This window comes from Tiliqua scincoides, chromosome 2 (assembly GCF_035046505.1).
Source record: "Tiliqua scincoides isolate rTilSci1 chromosome 2, rTilSci1.hap2, whole genome shotgun sequence".
In the NCBI taxonomy this organism is placed as follows: Eukaryota; Metazoa; Chordata; class Lepidosauria; order Squamata; family Scincidae; genus Tiliqua; species Tiliqua scincoides.
In genome coordinates this window covers 122,714,279-122,737,033 of record NC_089822.1, presented here as the reverse complement: position 1 = coordinate 122,737,033, position 22,755 = coordinate 122,714,279, and the positions used below count along the sequence as shown (strand labels likewise).

General features: G+C 47.0%; 1 protein-coding gene and 1 pseudogene across 1 annotated transcript; both read left to right on the top strand.

Annotated features, from left to right (window-relative positions):
- The first annotated feature begins 210 nt into the window (after positions 1–210).
- TESPA1 (thymocyte expressed, positive selection associated 1) lies at positions 211–16,719 on the top strand. The gene is made up of 8 exons (XM_066612799.1): positions 211–379; positions 2,984–3,026; positions 7,918–7,967; positions 9,482–9,535; positions 9,798–9,834; positions 12,480–12,578; positions 14,096–14,304; positions 15,538–16,719. Exons 1-8 carry the CDS (start codon positions 211–213, stop codon positions 16,236–16,238), a joined length of 1,362 nt encoding a protein of 453 aa, XP_066468896.1. The 3' UTR covers positions 16,239–16,719.
- Positions 1,026–1,142, top strand: LOC136642832 (5S ribosomal RNA; annotated as a pseudogene).
- Positions 16,720–22,755: the final 6,036 nt, after the last annotated feature.

The window sequence follows — 22,755 nt, the reverse complement described above, 5'->3', positions numbered from 1 at the left end:
GAAAAACTCATGCGTATCTGTTTGAATGTCAAATGAAGTGTGTCTCTACTTGTAATCCAAAGGGGAAAACCCCTGCGTCCCAGACAACAAATGGCTGGTAAACCGTCTTACAATGACCCCAAGAGAAGAATTCCTGTCATTGCCACCAAGTCTGTCATCCTCGGATCTCAGCTCCCTTATGTTTTGTTTCTTCCTAGCTTTCTGCTAGCTATGGAAAATTTCACCCCATGGCTGAGGCAATCCTCGTGGGAGCGGAGGCAGGCGTGGGCCAAACGCAGCTGCATGTGGCACAGCGTGGCCGTTGAAGATGAGGTACCTGACGCTCCACAGGAAGCGCTGCAGGTGCAGCCACCATCCTTGGTGGATGGGTTCTTGCCAGGTGCGGTCGCTGTGCATTTGCACACTTTTCTGCTTCTTTACTGGCTTTCTGGTCATGCATTCCCACAACACATCTTTTGGCCTAGTAATATTTCTGTCTGTATATAGCATATTTGCGTTTCCAATACATTAACTTGTTCTAGTCCTCACAACAACCCTGCAAGGTAGGTCAGTATTTTAGTCCCCACGTGAAGCTGAGACAGAGGCAGAGTCACTTGTCCGAGGCCACCAAGTGAGTTCATGGCAGAAGAGAAGTTTGTAATTCACAGCTCAGCCTCTTGTTAGTTGCCACTCTATACATGAGGTGCCCTCATATTCCATGTACACTTTCCATGGTCTATGAGCACTGTGGTTTCCATTTGAAGCTGCCTTCAGGTAGTAAAAGGCACAACGTTTTGTGAGCAGTGGTGGAATCAGACTCATGGCATCCAATCCAAATGAGAGTTTCTCCTTCAGAGCTCAGCTGAAATGGGTGCGTGGGTGGGGGGAATTCTTCATGTTTGAAGCAGAAGATGGCTGAGCACGTTGCGGATTGGCAGATCCCTGGTTTTGACATCAAAAAATATTTTTTCTCCCTCAACGTTCCTTTTAGATGAAAAGATACCTTTAAGAAAGAGAAAATGAATGAAGAAATGCATAAATGTTAATGCAGCAGCTGTTACCCTGCACATGCCCAATCTTGTCTGATCTTGGAAGCTAAGCAGGATCAGGCCTGGTTAGTACTTGGATGGGAGACCGCCTGGGAATACCGGGTGCTGTAGGCTTATACCATAGTCTTTCAAGACTGAAGGTTGCCAACTAACCAGTCCTTTTAAAACAGTAACAGTGACCCACCTCCTTGAAGCATGGGGGTGGGAAGGACTTAGGGCTGTGCTCAGTTTGCTAGTATACATGCTTGTCATGTCACTTGGAGAGCCACACTCATGCATCAGAATTGTGCTATGAGCTGTCCTTTTTCATTACATCTGTCTTTGCCCAGGCCCTGGGGCCACTTGTGGCCCTCAAGGTCTCTCAATGTGGCCCTCAGGGAGCCCCCAGTCTCCAATGAGTCTCTGGCCCTCCAGAGATTTGTTTGAGCCCACACTGGCCCGATGCAACTGCTCTCAGCATGAGGGCGACTGTTTGACCACTCACGTGAGCTGTGGAATGACGGCTCCCTCCACTTCTTGCTGTTTCACGTCTGTGATGCAGCAGCAGCAGCAAAGGAATGGCCAGACTTGCTTTTTGCAAGGTCTTTTATAGGCCTTGAGCTATTGCAAGACCTTCATCCATTCATATAAGTTCCTCTTTAATATATTCATTTATGTAAACTTATTCAAATTTTAAATGTAAATTAATTCTTCCCCCCCGGCCCCTGACACGGTGTCAGAGAGAAGATGTGGCCCTCCTGCCAAAAACTTTGGACACCCCTGCTCCAGACCATCAGAGCATCTAGCCCAGCACTAGCTATTTTTCACAACTTTTCATGATCTCTTAGGGAGTGGTTTCCCCCCAGTCTTTGCTATCTGAGATCTTTCTAACTGGAAATCACAGGGGTTGTACATACAGCATGTCATGTGCTTTACCACAAGGTATGGCCAGGCCCTGCCGTTGACAAAATCAGTTACCCGTGCATCCACTTGAGTCATATTGCTCTTCCTCTCCACCACCTTTCCTGTTTCTTTCACTTTTCATTTTCTTATTGAAGGTTGGGAAATATGTCAGATGAAATAATTTATTCTATAATGCAACTGGGGTTCGTAAAAGAGCAAAATCAAAATTGCAGGGGATTTTCTTTCCTGGAAAAACTCACATGAATTTTCAACAGTCTGCATTTTTAACATGCATTCTACTAAACGTGGAATAATTAGATATGACACAATCTCTGTATTAGAAACAATCTGGTACTGCACCTGACCTTTCCTACCTCCCTGTATGTTACCATTGTGAGCTAGGAAGTTGGGAATGTTCGCTTCTGGTTACGTGTCTCATATAGAATCTCGTATAGGACCTATCAGTGGTTCTCACACATTTAGCACCAGGACCCACTTTTTAGAATGAGAATCTGCCAGGACCCACTGGAAGTGATGTCATGACCAGGTGACATCATCAAGCAGGACAATTTGTAACACTCCTAGGCTGCAATTCTACCCACACTTACCAGCAGTAAGTCCCATTGACTATCATTGTTAAAAGAATATACATAGTAGCTTGTTAAAAGTACAGGTCTGTAACATTTCCCCATATGCAGTCACATACTATGGGAGCATCATCTAATATATTAAAAATAAAATATTGAAATGAATGGGGACCCACCTGAAATTGGCTCGCGACCCACCTAGTGGGTCCTGTCCCACAGTCTGAGAAACACTGACCTCTATTATTGTGTCCGTCTGGTCAGACTAGTGATGGAGTGAGTTGTGCACCCAGCTGTGCTGGCTCTTGTAAGTCCTGGAACATCCAATAGAAGAGGACAACCATCACAGTCACCTCCCGAGCGCTTTCCTAACAGTATGGGATTGTCAAAATAAAAATTTTGAATTTTTTGATTTGATCAAAGGAACAAAGAATATTTTGGAGAGTACCCACGATAAATATGTGTTCCTCTTTGACTTGTTTCCAACAGGGAGCTCATCCAACAAGATTGAGACCTGGCTGGAAGAATGCAGGTGAGTCTACATGGAGGAGGGAATAGGCTGGTGGAGAAGACGGTGTAGTAGTTCTTGTGTTAGACCTGGAAGATTCAGATTCAAATCCCTACTCAGCCACAAAGCTTGCTGGGTAACCTTGGGCCAGTCAGTATCTGTCAGCCTGACCTACCTCACAGGATTATTGGAAGGATGAAAGGAGGGAAAACATTATATACATCACCCTGATCTTCTTGGAGGAAGGATGCTATAAAATGTGTAAACAAACAAGCAAATAAGCAAACAATGCATGAGCCCTTATCAAAAGATGCTTGTGGGCCCAATCCTATCCAATTTTCCAGTGCCAGGGCAGCTGTGACAACGGGGCATGCGCTGCATCCTGTGGTACGGAGGAAGTCACAGAGGCCTCTTCAAGGTAATGGAACATTTATTCCCTTACCTTGAGGCTGCATTGCAGCTGCACTAGTGCCAGAAAGTTGAATAGGATTGAGCTCCGTGTTAGTTACAGGGAATGGCACCTCCATTGAGAGACTGCAATATGATGTATACTCACATCTTACTTGCCTCCAACTTGGGGTGTGTGGGAATCTCCATTCCAAAGAAGAGCAGAACATTCAGCGGTGTGCCGGTGTCCTCCATAACTCTGTGTAGAGCTGCCTGGGCTAGAAATAGGAACCTTGGATCTGTGCTGTGGAACCTTGGATCCTTGTGGGGTGAGCCTCCTGACATAGATACCTTAAGGTTCTCTGGACTGTGGTTCCATCTACTGACCTGACTGAATTATAACAGCTTGTTTTGAAATAATTTTGACATTATTATTGTGAGGTGCGCAACTGTTGCAAAGACACAGCCATTGCAAAGACACTGTCACGATACTCTCCCCGCTGCCTCACTGTGTTTCCATTTTGAAGACTAAAGCCAGAGTACCAGTCGCGTGCTGTGGGAGACGGGGCCAGGGCCAAGAAATTTGTGCCAAGTGTCAAATAGTCAAGTATAATTCCTTTTGTGAAGATGTTCACAAAAGGCAGATTTGAATCCTTTCAGGAAGGATTACCAAACACTTTGCTAAGCTGGCTAAAATGCGAGCCCAGAGCTTTAAAGAGCTAGAAATAGGGCAGGTGACTATCATGGTCTCTCTCGCGTAGCCTGTCAAGAATACTAGATCTAGGGCTGGCCTTGATGAAATGCTCAGGGTCAACATTTCCCGAAAACTGTTGTTGGCAACCTTCAGTCTCGAAAGACTATGGTATCGCGCTCTGAAAGGTGGTTCTGGAACAGCGTCTAGTGTGGCTGAAAAGGCCGATTCGGGAGCGACAATCCCTTCCACACTGGGAGCAAGTGCAGTCTGTCCCTGGTCTGTCTTCCTGGCTATGGGACTTCCTTCTTTGCCTCTTTGCCTCAGACTGTTGGCCAAGTGTCTCTAGAGAGGAACTAAAAACAGCAGACACAAGTGCCACAGGAACACCCGCCATGACACACCCTCCCCAGTTCTCTCCCTGAATCCTAGCAAGCCATTGCATTCACACAATGGGGCTGGGTGTGGGGGGGGGAGGGTTCTGTTTGCCGCACAACAATTTGACCATGGAAACCAAGGAAGATTTCCACCATGCTGAGTGACTGTAATGCATGTGATAGTTCCTGTGGGATTTGGATTCAGCAATGGCTGAAGAAAATTTCTCTTGTGTGAAAACTGAGACATAGTTTCCGTATAAACGTCTGTCTCTAAGGAAGCCTCACATATTACAGTACAAGCAAGGATAAAACAAAAAAGATAGGTAATTATTCTTCTTTGTATCAGGTCCAGAATTCTGCCATTAGGCACTCACCCCAGGGTCTATTTTTGTGACATATGACCTTAAAAGGATCCTTGCCAAATCAGGCCAGAGTCCCTCCAAACCATCATCCTGCTTTGCACAGGAAGCCTCCCAAGTTGTTCCGAGAAGCCCACAAACAGGAGCCTCTCATGCTGATGCCACCTCAACAACTCCAAATGAAGGTACACTGCCTCTGTCCATGGAGGCTGTCTTGAGCCATACTGGCATCTTCCTGCACCTGATGGTGGTGCCTTTCCTGCTTAGTGGTATGCATTCTAGTTGAGCTTCTCTTCCACTGCATGGGAGGAGGTCCATCTTGGGAGTGATGTACTGGCCTCCCGCATTGGGTAACACAAACCCTAGTGAAGCCACTCACCCTGTGTGTCCTTGGTGCCATGTTGGCTTAAGTCTAAGGTTGCCTTCCCTTTAGATCCCTGTTGTTGGGATCTAAATGCGAAATGTTTTATTTTCTAGGTGGTATAGAAAAATATCTTTGGAACAAAAGTTGAGGTTTCCAGAATGTTGTACTGAATCTGAAGCTTGCTAGCCCGATCTCGTCTGATCTCGGAAGCTAAGCAGGGTCAGGCCTGGTTAGTACTTGGATGGGAGACTGCCTGGGAATACCGGGTGCTGTAGGCTTATACCATAGTCTTTCAAGACTGAAGGTTGCCAACCATTAGCCAGTAGTTGTACCCCTCCCAGGTCTTCCAAGAAAATGGCTTTTTCTGTCATGTTCTTTCCACTAGGTGACACAATTGTGTTATTCAGAGTAAAACCACTTCTATTCATGTTCCTTGGATAGAAAATAAATGTAGCAGTGCTGTGATTCCTGCCCCTCCCGGAGCACAGCATAGCCTCAACTCCACAGAAATTAATTGCCTGCCCCTGCTTTCCAGGAGGACCCCTCCTCCCTCCCCAAGCACACTCCTTTCAGTCTCCCAGTACCTCATGGATCTGCCTGCCCCAGAACAAACCCCACCATTTTACAGATTCTCCAAACTATATCTGAATTTATATTTCATAAACCCTCAAAATTTGCAAAACTGTTAAGTTTAAGGATTTAGATTCTTTTGTGATGCAGCTGGAATTCAGTGTTTGCTGAGTTTGAAAGCTATAACTGCTACCACAGGCAGAAATGATCCTTTGTAGGCCCTTAGTTACCATTTAATAGACATCAATCCCGTTTCCTCCCCCCCCCCCCCAATTTAATGCTCAGAAACATGGTGGGTTACAAGTGGGGAAAGGTTTGTATTTGTATTTCTGAAAAAAACAAAAACCATGAATCTACAGCCAAAGTCAAAGTCAAATAGGAACAGAAGGAGATAAGAGTCTGCATAACTCATCTCACCAAAAAGGCCTGGGTGACCAGGCCAAGAATAAACTGAAGTCTAATGATGATGAGAACAGACCAAAGGTCATTAATGAATACAGGTAGGTCCAAAGACTACTGGAGGACAGGCAGAATTTGATGCAGGTGACTGGAGAAAGGAAGGAGAAATGTACAGCCCAGAAAGAATGCAGAAGAGAAAAATACTAAACATTTGTTGGCAACCTTCAGTCTCGAAAGATTATGGCATCGCGCTCTGAATGGTGGTTCTGGAACAGCGTCTAGTGTGGCTAAAAAGGCCAATTCGGGAGTGACAATCCCTTCCACACTGGGAGCAAGTGCAGTCTGTCCCTGGTCTGTCTTCCTGGCAATGGGCCTTCCTTCTTTGCCTCTTTGCCTCAGTCTGTTGGCCAAGTGTCTCTTCAAACTGGGAGAGGCCATGCTGCACAGCCTGCCTCCAAGCAGGCCTCTCAGAGGCCAGGGTTTCCCACCTGTTGAGGTCCACTCCTAAGGCCTTCAGATCCCTCTTGCAGATGTCCTTGTATCGCAGCTGTGGTCTACCTGTAGGGCACTTTCCTTGCACAAGTTCTCCATAGAGGAGATCCTTTGGGATCCGGCCATTATCCATTCTCACGACTAAACATTAAGAAGACGCATACGTAAGAGTTGGCCAAATCACAGAATGAACCTGCAAATGGGACAACAACCATACAACTCATTAATACCTCCCTAACCAAAGGGGAAATTATTGGTCAGTCTCAAAGCCTAGGAAACCCCAAGTCCAAATCAAGCTTTGTCGAGGGGGACTTTATTGTCTTATGATCTTTAGATATAGGCTGATGGGTTCTGAGCTGTCTGTGACAGATCAGGAGAGAGATCTTGGGGTGGTGGTGGACAGGTCGATGAAAGTGTCGACCCAATGTGCGGCAGCAGTGAAGAAGGCCAATTCTATGCTTGGGATCATTAGGAAGGGTATTGAGAACAAAACGGTTAGTATTATAATGCCGTTGTACAAATCTATGGTAAGGCCACACCTGGAGTATTGTGTCCAGTTCTGGTCGCCGCATCTCAAAAAAGACATAGTGGAAATGGAAAAGGTGCAAAAGAGAGCGACTAAGATGATTACGGGGCTGGGGCACCTTCCTTATGAGGAAAGGCTACGGCGTTTGGGCCTCTTCAGCCTAGAAAAGAGACGCTTGAGGGGGGACATGATTGAGACATACAAAATTATGCAGGGGATGGACAGAGTGGATAGGGAGATGCTCTTTACACTCTCACATAATACCAGAACCAGGGGACATCCACTAAAATTGAGTGTTGGGCGGGTTAGGACAGACAAAAGAAAATATTTCTTTACTCAGCGCGTGGTCGGTCTGTGGAATTCCTTGCCACAGGATGTGGTGCTGGCGTCTAGCCTAGACGCCTTTAAAAGGGGATTGGATGAGTTTCTGGAGGAAAAATCCATTATGGGGTACAAGCCATGATGTGTATGCGCAACCTCCTGATTTTAGGAATGGGTTAAGTCAGAATGCCAGATGTAGGGGAGAGCACCAGGATGAGGTCTCTTGTTATCTGGTGTGCTCCCTGGGGCATTTGGTGGGCCGCTGTGAGATACAGGAAGCTGGACTAGATGGGCCTATGGCCTGATCCAGTGGGGCTGTTCTTATGTTCTTATGATCTTCAGAATAGGGAAATAATAGGTTTCATTAAGACTGTAATGAGAGAGTTTTAAATAAGAGAGTAATATATTATTTTTGATTCTGGTTTTCAGCTCTTCAGTGGAACCTTTCCCAGAGGGTATCTCTGGTCCCCTTGCCAATGGTGAGTGCTCTCCATCACTTCTATAATTGCTGTGGTTATCTTGACAATGGAGCAAGGCAGGCTAGGGCTTGGACATTTAGAATCCAAGTTCTAGGGGATCTCAGGTCAAGCAATACAAAATTCTCAGCCACATGTAACTTTCTCCCAAATCCGAACAAAACAAACTAGGATTTCAATCCCAACTGTGCTTTACGGTAGTGGAACAGTGGTCCAGCGGTCATAAGTGGCCATGTGGCAGCATGTGCCGTGTGCCACTGGCAGCCATTTCAGAACGGTCACTAGCTGTGCCGGAGGCCTGCTGTCAGTCGGCAATGTGTGGAACTGCAGGCAAGCTGGCACGGGGGAAGGGCAATAGGAGGACCAGGGAGGGAGCGGGAGGAACAGGGGAGCCTCTGGGTTTGAGGGGGCAGATGGGAGGTGATATGAGGGAGGGAGGAGGTGGCTCCCACCAGCACCAGTGTGCGCCAGGATTCTATCCCTGTCCCTGTTCCCTTCTCTCTCCCTTAATCTCTTTGGTTCTGTACCAGCAAAATGGCTGGGGCAAATCCTAGGAAATCCATTGGGGCAGCAAAGGCTTTCCCTGGGGTAAGGGAACAAAAGTTCCCTTATTTTAAAGAAGCCTCCAGGACCTCCTGCCATCCAGGACGCGGAGTGAGTTCTGTTGCTGCGGATGCATCAGTGTGTGTGTGTGGGGGGGGGGGGTTTAGTTAGGATTGGGATGATAATCAAACAAGCACCAGAGGCTGCAGCCTTGAGAGGAGTACCAACAGGGAGGGGTGGTCTTTCCTTTCAGTTTGGGCCATTTTTCTACTCACACTCCCTTTCCCCCAGTTGCTTTTCTCCTTTCAGGAGATACATGACCCTGAATGTTTCCCCCCCCCCCACACACACACAAATGGGGAAGCGGCTTGCCAAAGTGATTTTGAGCAGACAAATGGCTGGAAGGAAAGAGTGATGCAGTCCAGCACCTCCAGTGCCCTACTCAACATGATAGCCTTTCACAGCTTCAGTCCACTTAATAAATATGTAGCCGAACTGTGGCTGGAGCATTGGCTGATCCAAACTGCAAATCCAGAGCAAAACCCTTGCAGCATCTTCTAAAATGTATTATTCAAGGTTTAAAATCAATTAATCTAACCTACTAAGGAATTATATGTTACAGTCCTACAGAAAGTTTGTTCAGCAACTCCTCCACCCTCTCTGATTTCTCGAGGTGTTGTTCACACACTTTCAGTTGCATTTCTGTAACTGCAAGGGTGAGAAAGTTGCATTAAAAAGAAACTGCTGAGACTTTCAGGATGTTGACTTCCCGTCTGTCATCAGTACCATGTTCTTTTGCTTTTGTCGCAACTCACGAGAGCCCTCTTTGGAGGAAGTTGTGTTGTAACCTGTTCCTGGGAGAACTGTATGAGGAAAGCCATCTGGACATTTGATCTTGTCCAGTCCCCTTCCGGTTTCTGAACTTGTTGCACTTGGGTGACTGTGGATGTATTGTTGTTTGTCTTCTCTTGCAGAATCCTGCAGTAACAGAACCAGCTTTGAAGATGACCTTAGCCTTGGAGCTGAAGGTGAATGCCATGAGCATCTTGAAGCCAACAGGCAGGGCAGGACTATCAGTGAGGCCAACTGATGCAGTCGCCTCAGGCAGGAATTGGGGTAGGGGGCAATCACCTCTGCCCACCTACTCACTTGCACTGCTTCTCCCATATCCTGGACTGTAAAAGGAAAGGGGGGGAAGAGAAAGTATAGAGAAGATGGGAATGGTGGGTGGAGGAATCCTTCAAGCACCTTTTGCTCACTACAGCCTTCCCCCCCCCCTTCTCCCTCCAGCAACACTGCTACTGGACAAAGACAGAGGCGAGTTCAGGTGAGAAATGGAAGCCTTCTTGGCATGGCATTTTGGTACAAATCTGAAGCTTGGCGATATTTCAGCATTTCAGTTTGATTTTTTTTAAATTTTAAAGAGTTTCACGTTTTTCTTCTGAAGTGAGATCTTGAGGGTTTTTGTTGTGAAATGCACGCACAAATAAATAACAGTTTAAAATGAAATCATCCGTCCTGGTGATGACATGTAAAGCAACAGTAGTATTAGCATACAGGCAACCCAATCCTAACCCGCACTGGAACCGGCAGGCCAATTGACCTGTTACATATCCAGTGCGGGGTTGGGGCTGGCCCCAATTCAGCTTAGGGCCGGGGGAATTGATTCCTCTTATCCTGATTATGCAGCAGCAGTCCCAGTGATGCTTCTCAGAACTGTGCCACCTAAAGAGGCCGAGGTGCTAGATCCTGGCCCCACCCCCTGCTTGGCCCAGGGCTGCCATGGGCCCACCTCCCACCCACCCTCTCCCACCCCAGAACACCTCCATTCCGTCTTCCCCCCCACCCTCCGCAGACCCCCACACCTGCCTGACATGGCCTGTGTGAACTCACCTCTCCTCCAGTGCAATGGTGCGAGAGTTAGATTCCAGAGGCCGGCGTGCATTTGTGTGCCAGCCTCCCGACTCCAGCCTCCCGACTCTGGTGTGAAAGTGCTTTATGGCACTTTCACACCAAGGGACTTGTGCAATGTATTTCCCTCGGCTGTGCTGTATGGAAGATTCAAGAAGACCCCATATAATGAAAGATGCTGTAGATGTGAGCTGGGTAAGGTAGAATCTCTTTCCCATATGATTTTGCATTGTATGTTCAACGTAATGACCAGTAAGAAATATTCAGCCCCCTATTTGAACAAGTGGGCAGACTGTTCAGATGATATTCAACTGAAGAATTTGTTATTTTCTGAGGCTTCGACTTTAATTGAGACTTTGGGGACTTTTCTAAAGCATCTCCTGAAACACCGCAGCCCTGGGCCAAGCAGGGGGTGGGGCCAGGATGTGGCACCTAGGCCTCTTTAGGTGGCACAGATCTGAGGAGCCCCACTGTGACTGCTGCTGCGTTACCTGCATTGCTTTTGCAGCTATGACTGGCTGTGAAGACGAGGGGGCTGGGCAGCTTTACACCAGAGACCAGACACTTGAATAAAGGAAGCATTTTGCCCCCATCTCCAGGAATGCTGGTGCTGAGCTCCATTCACATGAATTTTCCACACCGTGAGGAGGGTGGCAAATCATGTGAATGGGGCCATTGCACTCCTGTGGGGGACCTTGGCTCATATGTGGCATCATCTGGAGGGGAAGGGATGAGCTGCACTTCACCATCTGAGGTCTCAGATAATGCATGAACCAGGGCTCAGTGTTGGATCATGGCCTTGAGTGTCACAACTCTTACTTGGATGATGAATGAACTCATCATGGGTTTCCTGACATTGCCAAGCCTGTATTCATTGTTAACAGAAGCTGCTTTCTATTCATAGCCTTCTTGTTGAGTTTTTGGGAAGGGTGTCACAGCTCTTTTGCACCTGACTTCACTGGAAAAGGCCAGAGAATGGTGGTGGGGCCTCTGCTGTCCCCACCCATATGTTGTTTGGATGTTATCGGCCAGTTGCCATTGACGTCCGTTGCATCATCTCCTAGGTTGTCCCCTCCACTTCTCTACTAAGCTGTCAATTAGCAGGAAACTGTAAGCAAGGTTAGAGATGTCATGGAAGATATATTTGTCAAGATTCACTACCAGTCAAAAATTATCTAAGAGCCCTGGAGTCGCCACCAACATTTTTTGCCTAAAGTGAGACTCAGAGTAAATATTCAGGTTCCTTCTTAGGCATTTGAAATCTCTGAGGATTTTTTTTCCAGGCATCCCTAGCTAAGATGTAAAAAGAATAATCGGATGAGTATTCACATCCTGATGCTTTTGCTCTGCTAGCAGAGGAAAAAGTTGTCAAGGAGATTCAGGCTCGATCTCCACAAGAGGTGGTAGAATGAGGTAGTAGAATGGACTGTATCAGTATAAACTGTAGGTGGGGGAATCTAGTTTCTGAATACTTAATTTTCCCATAAGAAAGAAAGAAAGAAAGAAATTCTCCCTACCAGAAGACAAGTAGTACATCAGGATCAAACCTGTAGTACAAGTACAGCACTGTCTTTGCTATACTAGTTTTCTTTTTTACTTTTTGTTGTTATTTTACACAGGGGAGGATTTTTTTTAAAAAAAAAATGTGATCCTCTCTTCTGCAGTTTGAAATAGTTCAGTCCATTCTATCCCCTTCAAGATTATTCTAGCTCCCCCCCCCCCCATGTATCTCTGTTGCATGTATAGATTCAGCCTCAGCTTGACTATCTCATGGAGAGTCTTGGTGTGGGGTGTGTGTGTGAGGTGGGCGAGTGGAATGAGCGTGCCTGGCAAATGTATCTGGACACGTCTACTTTACACGTGTATAGCAGTTTGACAGCCACCTAGAAGTATGTGGGAATTGTAGTTTGGTGAGGATGCTGGAAATTCTGTTAGAGTTCTCTTTCTGCCCACCCCGAGGTCTACAATTATCTGGGGAAAGATAACAATCATTAAGACCAATTTGCTCATAGTGTAAATATATCTTTAGGAATCTCCTCACTGCCTTCGCTTTCATGGCAGGTCCCAAAAAGGTATGCAGTGGCCTTACCAGCATCTTAATTTGGATCACAGCATGGCTTCCAGTGCCCTGTCAGGCAGCACCAACAAGACCAGCTCCAGGTAAGAGTGGAGTATACTTGTGGAGAGCTTGGCATGAAGAATCACCCATCAGAGAACATTCACCACCAGAAGAGAAGTGGTGGACAGGACACTGGATGTGGCTCTACCCTGAAGCTGATGGAAAGATCTTGGGCTGATCACTTTCTCAAAACCCAGTGATTTTCAACCTTTTTTCATCTCATGGGCATTGAGTCATGGCACACTGAAAGGCATTAAAATTGCCAATACACAATATCAGTTTTTTGACAACTGACAAGGCAAACCATTTTGATGGTGGTGGTGGGCTCAGATCTCCAGTGGCCCTACAATAAATGACCCTCCCCCAAACTTCTGTGGCACACCTGCAGAGCATTCATGGCACGCCAATGTGTTGCGGTACACTCTTTGAAAATCACTGTCTAAACATAACCTACTTTGCTTGGTTGTGAGGATAAAACGGGAACCCTCCCATGGGTGATGCCCTTAGTTTGGAAAGAAGAGGGGAATCCAAATGGAATTGTCACTAAATGCATGACTGTATTCCTGCCTCTCTCTGATCCAGCTGATCTCTTTCTGTACTCTCCTGATTGCCAGTGCAACCCCTTGGCATAAGCACAAGTGAGGAACCAGGGAGGGAACAGCTGAATCAGGCATAAAGAGAATGATGCAGAAATGAAGCTTGTGCAGATATAGGGGTATTTCAGATTGAAGGTGCAATCTCTGGACATTACTGGTGTTGTGGGTGTATTGCTGCAAGTAACCTGAAAAACCAAACATTTTAAAGTCAGCTTCAGGCACAAATTGGAACAATTATTTGTTGTGGCTTGGCTGGGAGAGGATGGGTGGAAGGAGGGGCACCTAATACCTGTGTGGTCGTAGAGTGTAAGATTCGGACTGTGGAGATGCTTGTTTGAATCACCACCCAGTACTGAGGCTCACTGCAAGCCAGGTGCACACATTCAGCCATGCCTACCTGATAGAGTTGTTGGGAGAATAAAAGAAAGCAGAAGAATTGCATGTGCCCCCTGGAGCTCCCTGGAGGAAAAATATAACTGTAATAAATAACTCAACTATTGTGCCGAAATTCTGGCCCTTAAGTATACAATTATATGAAGATCTAGGGCTGATGGTGAACCAACCAGAGGTCAGCGGTCGACCTGCATATAACCAAACAGAAGGCTGATTCTTCTTGCCTTTCCAGCTAATATATGGACTTGTTAACTCAGTTTCTTGGCAGTGTGGGCAGTTTTATTCTAGGGCATGGGGTGGGCCTGGTGTGCTCTGTTTCAGCCTCTGAAAATGCCCACCACAGAAGTGGGTGAAAGTCAGGTAAACATGAAAATAGAAATAAAAATGGGATCATCAATAAAAAAAATAGAGCTGGATCTTTCTGACCATGCAGCCCAAATAGTGTTGTTATTAATTTTAAAACATATGGAAAAAGGAGACCCAGAAGGATGGTGTTCCTCACTAGAAGGGCCAACGGAGAGGTAATGGGCTTGGCTGCCTCTGTTCACACCCTGTCCTTCTCTGCCTAGTATCTCTGAGGTGCTGGAGCGCTGTGAGGTTGATGCTGAGACCGTCCTCTCCAATCTGGGTTTCATCGAGGAAGAGACAAAAGCCACCTCCTGGATCCCAGCTCGCTTCTTTGCTGTTCCATCCCAGGCCAAGGGCATTGACTTCCAGCTCTTCCTGAGAGCCCAAGTGCAGAGGCTGGAGATGGAAGATCCTTGCCTGATGCTTGCAAGTACGTGCCACTCACATTCATTACCTGTGAGGTCTAGAGTTGGGAGTCCCTCTAAGAGGAAGCTGGCCTGTCTAAAGAAATGCAGGCAAATGCTGGAGAGGTGTGAATATGGAGTCCTGGCCAAATTTGAGCAAGGCCAGATTTGATTCATTTGCTGATTGCTGCTAAACAAGAAGTGCTCCAAGCAATTTACAAAGCAAGGGGATGAGACCTCCCTGTCCCAAAGGGTTCCTAATTGGAAGAGATATACAAGGGTGACAACTGATGAAGTGAAGTGGAGGCAGGAGAAGAAGATAGGATTTTTTGATGTCTGTGTACTTCGGCTTTGCTATAGTGTTATGCTGGTCTCTGCCAGGTGACAGTCTTGCTGTCACCCCTCTCTGATTATCTGTTTCTGCCAAATGGCAACGGCTGCTGGAGAACCCCGTTCTTGGTGGGGAGGGCCCATTGGCTGTATGGGGCAGAGCTGGGACTATAGGGCACTGCCTGGGAAAGGGTGTTCTAAGTTAGCTGCATATGGTCATTTATATTGATTTTATTGAATTAAATAACGTTCCATGTTAAAGAAAATTCAAGCTCCTAAGAACTTGCTGTTGACTTTTAGCATCTTTGCTCTGGTCAACCAGAATATGATCTGGGGTGTTTTTCTTTGTTATTGTTGATATTCTGAGCAGGTGTCAGCATATATAGGAGGAACTTTTAGTGTATAAGGAAATACAGTGAGGTGCTCAGGACTGGCCCCTCTATGAGGCATCTGGGCCCCTCGGGTAGATGGTTGGTGGGATGCCCACCTCTTGCCTCCACCGCTTCTTCCCTGACCTGCATTGGAAAAGAAGAGGGGGACAGAGAAGAAGGGGAACTGTGGAAAGGACGAGAGTGCGAGAACATTAGAGAGTGGGAGGAGCAGAGGCTGGCACATCTTTGGGACCATCTTTGGTGTTTTGGACCACCTTCCCTCTCACTGCATACTGAGAAACAGGAGAATGGTAGAACTCTCCCTTAACCTGATCAATTTGGAATTGTGGTGAGGCTTCCTGTTCAGGAAAGCTTGAACAAATGTGTGGAACGCCGCTGCCCCCTGGTGGCAGAGTGCAGACATTGTGCATTTAAAGAGGCTGCGGAAACAAGGTCAGTTGTTCCAAAGCTTGAGGGTGTGATATGAGTGAAAAGGGAGCCGGAGCTTCCTGGATCCATGCTACTGTTACTCTGATGCTTTCCACCTTCTCTTTACAGCCCGCTTCAAGCAGGTTCAGACTCTGGCTGCAACGGCTGATGCTTTCTTCTGCCTCTATTCCTACGTGTCCAAGACCCCCGTCCAGAAATTTTCTCCTGCCCATCTGTTTGGGGCCTTCCCAGAAATCCCAGGTTCCTGGGATGCATCCTCCAACTCAGAGGCCCTAACGCCTCTCCAGCGTCTGCAAAGAGCTGTTTCCAAGATGTGCTTGTACACTTCACCCCGAGGAGAGCCCCCCAAGGAATGCAACATGCGATCGCCGATGAGTCGCCTGGAACAGATAGCATGGGAAGTGATGGAAAAGATCCGCCATGACAGACTGCACTTGGGTGGGGAGAATATTCGGGGCCACACAGGGCCTACCGGAGACTCTTTCTGCCAAAGCAACCTGGGCAGTACCTCTTCAGAGACAACCATTATGGAGACGGCTTCCATGGCTTCTTCGTCCAGCTTTGGTTGTAAAACTCTGTCTCATTCTGGTGAGAAGGCTGACCTTGTGTTTCCGGAACTGGAACCATGGCTTTCTCGCAACACAGAGGGAGCAAGTATGAAGAGGCCAAACCATTTTGGCTATCCGGAACCATACCGGCCTAAAAACCATTCTCCACAGAGGACTTCCTCTCAGGATGAAAGCAGTGATGACTCAGAAGTTTGGCCGAAAGAACAAGACTCCACCACTGGAGAGGACTGTGTGAATTGACACCTTGACAGAGCTAGTGTAGCGCAGTGGTAAGAGTGTGAGCTGTGAGCCAGGAAGGCCAAGGGTTGCTCCCATCAAGGATTCAGTGGGTGGCCTTAGGCCATTATGAGCCTCAGCCTCACCTCTTACCGCACTGCAATATCGAGATAAACCAGCGGTTCCCAAACCATGTGTCGCGACATCGGCCGCTGGCTGGCCGGCACCGAGACTGCGTGGGACACTGTAGGGGCCAGTAAGAGGCTTGGCTTGGCTGGCCAACCGAGCTCCTGTGCATAGTGGAATAGTGTGCATGAAGCTCTTTGAATGGTCTGATATGCTATTTAAAACGTAGATGTAACTACTATAACTGTTACTTGTTTTATTATTGCCACAGTTTGTTGCAGGGGCACTGATCCCCCAAAGTGGCATTATATTTTAAGTGAACTTTTCCGAGGGAGAAAGGCGAATGAATGAATGAATAAATGAATGAATGAATGAATCTTCTCCAGGATAGAAATATGATAAATAAATTCTATATTTAGAATTTAGAAATTATTTAGAAAATAATAAATTTCTATATTTAGAGCATGAAAAGCTGCATTGTACTGCATCTTGTGATTGATCTTTTGAACTTGATGCTTTCTCCTATGGCTCTCCAAGGTGTCAGGCAAGGGTCTTTCTCAACCCTGATGCCCGAGATCCTTTGAATTGGCAATGCCTGGAACAGAACAATCAACCCACCTTCTGCAAGACACCTTTTCTGACTCTTCAGTGCTTTGGATAGAAGACCAAGCTTCCAGCATTTGTGGTCATATAAACTCTTACCTTTAAGTTTTTCTTATAGTGCCAGATTACATTTTGGCATCTCGCAAATAATCGGTGTTCAGTGAGAAGCAGGGAGCCTGCACTGCATGGGTTTGGTGTGTGTATGGGGGGTTTCTTCCTTTGTTTCAATTTTTGATTTTTTTAATAACCCCTTTTTAATTGCAAACACGTTCACTCAAATAAAATCAATGCATCTACTTGTCCTCACAAGTCTAAATAACAGCAACTCCAGTCTGACCCTTTGGCCCCCCTCTCCTGCACTTGGTTGCTTTGTGCTGGTTGCGGGAGGCAAGGCAATCTCTTCCTGCAGAGACCCTCCATTCTGGTTGTGTTTCTTTGTTGTGGAAAACCGCCGCACTATCCACTTTGCAATTTTGTCAGGCAGTCAGGAAGCTGAGCCCTCTTGCTCTGCTAGCTGCCCCCACCCTTCAAGGGGCTGCCTTTCTAGCTCAAGAGAGCACCTTTTTTGTTGCATTTTTCTCTCCAGGAACCAGGGATCCTGCAGCCCTGTCCTTGCTGCTTAGGCAGACCCACGCCCAGCAGAATAAAAGTGGTAATTTCTCCATCTCCCCCACCCTTCCTCTGCTCTGTGCTCTGCTTCCCCGCTCTTTCTTCTAAAGCCTCCGTTTTCATGGGTGTGTCATTCAAAGCTTCCCACTCAATCACCTTCTTCCACTGGCTGAGTGGAAGGAAACCCAAATCAGTACAGCCTTCTCTGGTCATTTTCTCCTTTCCAGTTAAGTCCTGCAGTTCAGAAGCAGCTATTTACAAGGATTTCTTTCACTTGCACATTTAAAGCTCTGTAGCTGATCTCCTAAGCAAAGTAACACAAAGGAAACAGTTGCATACCTGCCATAGACTGAGATGGGGCAAAAGCCCCTGGTGCCAGGTGCTAGGACCCCGCGGAAGCCTCTCTGATGCTCCCAACGGGGGTGGAAACTGTGTTTCTGGTTTCCCGGAAGCACAGTTTATAGTGCCGGGAAACCTCACAGGTTTCCACGGCATGGGCGGAGGTCGCGTGAAGCTCTGTGAGCCTCTGGTGAGTAGGGGGGGCTGATTTCTGCATAGGTAGAGCGGCGATAGCCCATGGGGGGTGCCATCACGGAGCTTTGTTGAGGGCGCGGGGCTGCGGAGGAACGCAGCTGGGAAACGTGCCTTGTTTTCTACATTTCTCGATAAACTCTATCTTCTTTTGAAGAGCTCCGTCTTGTGGTGACTGGTAGCCTAATTTTGAGGTACTTCTTAGTTGCCTGCACTGCTCACCCAAGTCAACAAACCCAAAACTGCTGAATTTGATCTCTTGCTCTAGAAGTATTGCCAATTTTCTCCCCCCAAGTTGAGTCACTGTGTGAGAGTGCGTGACATGTGCAGGAACAAATGTAAGTCAGCAGTGTTGGCAACAGGGGCCAATCAGAGAGACAGCATGATGGTGTTGGGACTGGGCTGTGAGAAGCAGTTGCTGGAGCTAGAGCACTGAGGGAGATGGTTAAAGATCTGTCAGTGTCACTACTCCTAATAGCAGTCTTGGTTTTAGAGGAATTTTCTCATCTAGAGCTAACCTTGTGAACACTGAATGTGACGCACTGAAGACAGGAAGAAGGAAAGCAAGCATTTCTTACATGTCTTTGCTGAAGCTAATCTACTATATTGGATTTATTTCAACTCTATTATTCTTATTGTAACATCATCCCGTGTTGCCGGTGTGAAGATGTAGCAAGATTCTGACCAGAGATCTTCTGGGTATGACAATGCTACTTGCATCCAGGAAAGGAGGGGCTAATATAACAATAAAGGAATGGTCCAATATTGACAGCTGGATCTGGAGAAACAGATAGATTGTTAATCTCAGTTCTACTTTTAGGCTGTTTTGAGAGAAAGAGGTTTTCCTGCTGCCTCAGGCATTCGTGATGCTTGGCTGCCACAGCAAACACAATTAGGACTTGTTTTTGGTATGCTTAGTGATATCTCAGCCCAATTCTATCCCCCTGCCCTCTTCAAGAGGACTGTGCGTTTTGCCACCAGAAGAAGGAGGATGCCAGTGGAACATCACTTCTGCAGGCAGTTGCTGGCATCTGGACCTGCTGACTGGTGGAGAAGACTCCGTCCACCAGCGCAAGGGGAGTAGAGATGGGACAAAGGGGGTGGGGATGGAGGCAGAACAGGGGAGTGACGTGGTGGGATGGGTGGTCCACGTGTGTGCCTGGATCCGATCCCTCTCCTCACTTTCTGTTGCCCTTACACTGCTCACACCTGCGCCAGCAAAATAGCTGGTGCAGAACCAAGGAGACACATAGGGAAAGCAGAGGCTTTCCCCAGGACAAGGAAACAAAAGTTCCCTTACCCAGACCTCTGCAAACACCTCCCACATCCTAAGATGCCGTGTGTGCTCCACTGGCACCCCAACATTGGTGGGGGTGAGTTAGGTAGGATTGGGCTGCTGTCTCTTCTTGGAACAACAAAACAGGTCCCAGGAGATGAGGCGTGGCAAACAGCAACCATGTTTTGTTGCTGGTGTGAATTTTCCCCAAATCCAAAACACCAACAGGTGAAATAGGGCATTTTACAGCCCAATCCCATCCCGCCCATCTGCTGGTGGGATGAACATTCTACAGTAGGAAAGAGGAGAATAAAGGCTGACCATGACTTCTGCCAGTCTGCACTCTGAGGCTACCAGTGCCATTGCTGGGGGCCAAGGGCTCTGGCTGGTGGAGCTGACTGCATCCACCCGAGGGGCCTTTTGCTGGCCAAATTCCATACAGTGCACCTCCCCAGGGCTCCACCTCTGCAGTCCTCTCCTAGGAAAGGTGGATATTGTGAAGGATGATATTAATACTTGATGTGCCGAGATACTTACAGGATGTGGGGGTCATCATCATCGGGTGCTAGAGGGAGAGAATGACAATATCAGAACTCCTTACTGTCATTTTTGCATTATTTCACTATTGGCATTGCAGAACTGTGGCTTATTTTTTTAACAGAATGTGATTTTCAGCACTTACGTGCATTTGGTGGCGTTTAGCCATTTCAGTGAACATTTTGTTAGAAACACACAGCCTTTTCCGTGAGAGGGACACGCCTTCTCTAAGAGTAGTGGCAGAATTGGGGCCTACCTCACCGTTTCTCAGTTCCAGTTCCCAGTTCTGAAGTGAGACCCCCCATTTCACATTGTTCTGAGAGTTCACAGTGCACATGAAGCCCAGAACCATACATTTTTGTAGCAGGCTCGTGGCAAGGGACATCTAAGCACCCAGTCCTACCCAACTTTCCAGCACTGATGCATTCATAGAAACAGGGCGTGCACTGCATCCTGTGGTGATGGTGGTAGTCACTGAAGCCTCCTCATGGTAAGGGAATATTTTTTTTCCCTTACCTTGGACTGCATTGTGGCTGCATCCGCACTGGAAAATTGGATAGGTTTGGGCCCTAAGTCAATAGGAAATAGCAAAATTCTAAATGCATTTTACAGTCCAAGCCTATCCCACCCTTCCGTTGGTGGAATGATCATTCCTCAGTTGGAAAGAGAAGGATGAAGGTAGACCACGATTTCTACCAGACTGCACTCTGAAGGCCACCAGTGCTATTGCTGGCAGCCAAGACTGAGACCACAGGACTCTCACTGGAGTGCTTGCAGTGCATGAGTTCACATGCTGCTGGAACATCTTTTGGAACTGATGAGTATTTGCCGCGGGGGTGGGGAGAGGGAGAGACAGATGTAATGTATGACTTTTATGTATGACACTGCAATGTATGACTTTTATACAGTACACCTCACTAAGGCCCCACCTCTGCAATCCTCTCCTAGGAACGTTGGATGTTGTAAAGGTTGATATTAATACTTTATATGCCGAGATACTTACAGGTTGTGGAGTAGTCAGTGGGTGCTAGAGGGAGAGAAGGGAAATATCAGAGCTCCTTACTGTCATCTTTGCATTATTTCACTATTGGCATTGCAGAACTGTGGCTTATTTTTTTAATGGAATGTGATGGAATTGATTTTTAGCGCTTACATGCATTTGGTGGCGTTCAGCCACTTCAGTGAACATTTTGTTAGAAACACACAGCCTTTTCCATGAGAGGGACACGCCTTCTCTAAGTGTAGTGGCAGAATTGGGGCCTACCTCACCGTTTCTCAGTTCCAGTTCCCAGTTCTGAAGTGAGACCCCCCATTTCACATTGTTCTGAGAGTTCACAGTGCACATGAAGCCCAGAACCCTACATTTTTGTAGCAGGCTCGTGGCAAGGGACATCTAAGTGCCCAGTCCTACCCAACTTTCCAGCACTGATGCATTCATAGAAACAGGGCGTGCACTGCATCCTGTGGTGATGGTGGTAGTCACTGAAGCCTCCTCATGGTAAGGGAATATTTTTTTTCCCTTACCTTGGACTGCATTGTGGCTGCATCCGCACTGGAAAATTGGATAGGTTTGGGCCCTAAGTCAATAGGAAATAGCAAAATTCTAAATGCATTTTACAGGCCAAGCCTATCCCACCCTTCCGTTGGTGGAATGATCATTCCTCAGTTGGAAAGAGAAGGATGAAGGTAGACCACGATTTCTACCAGACTGCACTCTGAAGGCCACCAGTGCTATTGCTGGCAGCCAAGACTGAGACCACAGGACTCTCACTGGAGTGCTTGCAGTGCATGAGTTCACATGCTGCTGGAACATCTTTTGGAACTGATGAGTATTTGCCGCGGGGGTGGGGAGAGGGAGAGACAGATGTAGTGTATGACTTTTATGTATGACACTGCAATGTATGACTTTTATACAGTACACCTCACTAAGGCCCCACCTCTGCAATCCTCTCCTAGGAACGTTGGATGTTGTAAAGGTTGATATTAATACTTTATATGCCGAGATACTTACAGGATGTGGAGTAGTCAGTGGGTGCTAGAGGGAGAGAAGGGAAATATCAGAGCTCCTTACTGTCATCTTTGCATTATTTCACTATTGGCATTGCAGAACTGTGGCTTATTTTTTTAATGGAATGTGATGGAATTGATTTTTAGCGCTTACATGCATTTGGTGGCGTTCAGCCACTTCAGTGAACATTTTGTTAGAAACACACAGCCTTTTCCATGAGAGGGACACACCTTCTCTAAGAGTAGTGGCAGAATTGGGGCCTACCTCACCGTTTCTCAGTTCCAGTTCCCAGTTCTGAAGTGAGACCCCCCATTTCACATTGTTCTGAGAGTTCACAGTGCACATGAAGCCCAGAACCCTACATTTTTGTAGCAGGCTCGTGGCAAGGGACATCTAAGTGCCCAGTCCTACCCAACTTTCCAGCACTGATGCATTCATAGAAACAGGGCGTGCACTGCATCCTGTGGTGATGGTGGTAGTCACTGAAGCCTCCTCATGGTAAGGGAATATTTTTTTTCCCTTACCTTGGACTGCATTGTGGCTGCATCCGCACTGGAAAATTGGATAGGTTTGGGCCCTAAGTCAATAGGAAATAGCAAAATTCTAAATGCATTTTACAGTCCAAGCCTATCCCACCCTTCCGTTGGTGGAATGATCATTCCTCAGTTGGAAAGAGAAGGATGAAGGTAGACCACGATTTCTACCAGACTGCACTCTGAAGGCCACCAGTGCTATTGCTGGCAGCCAAGACTGAGACCACAGGACTCTCACTGGAGTGCTTGCAGTGCATGAGTTCACATGCTGCTGGAACATCTTTTGGAACTGATGAGTATTTGCCGCGGGCGTGGGGA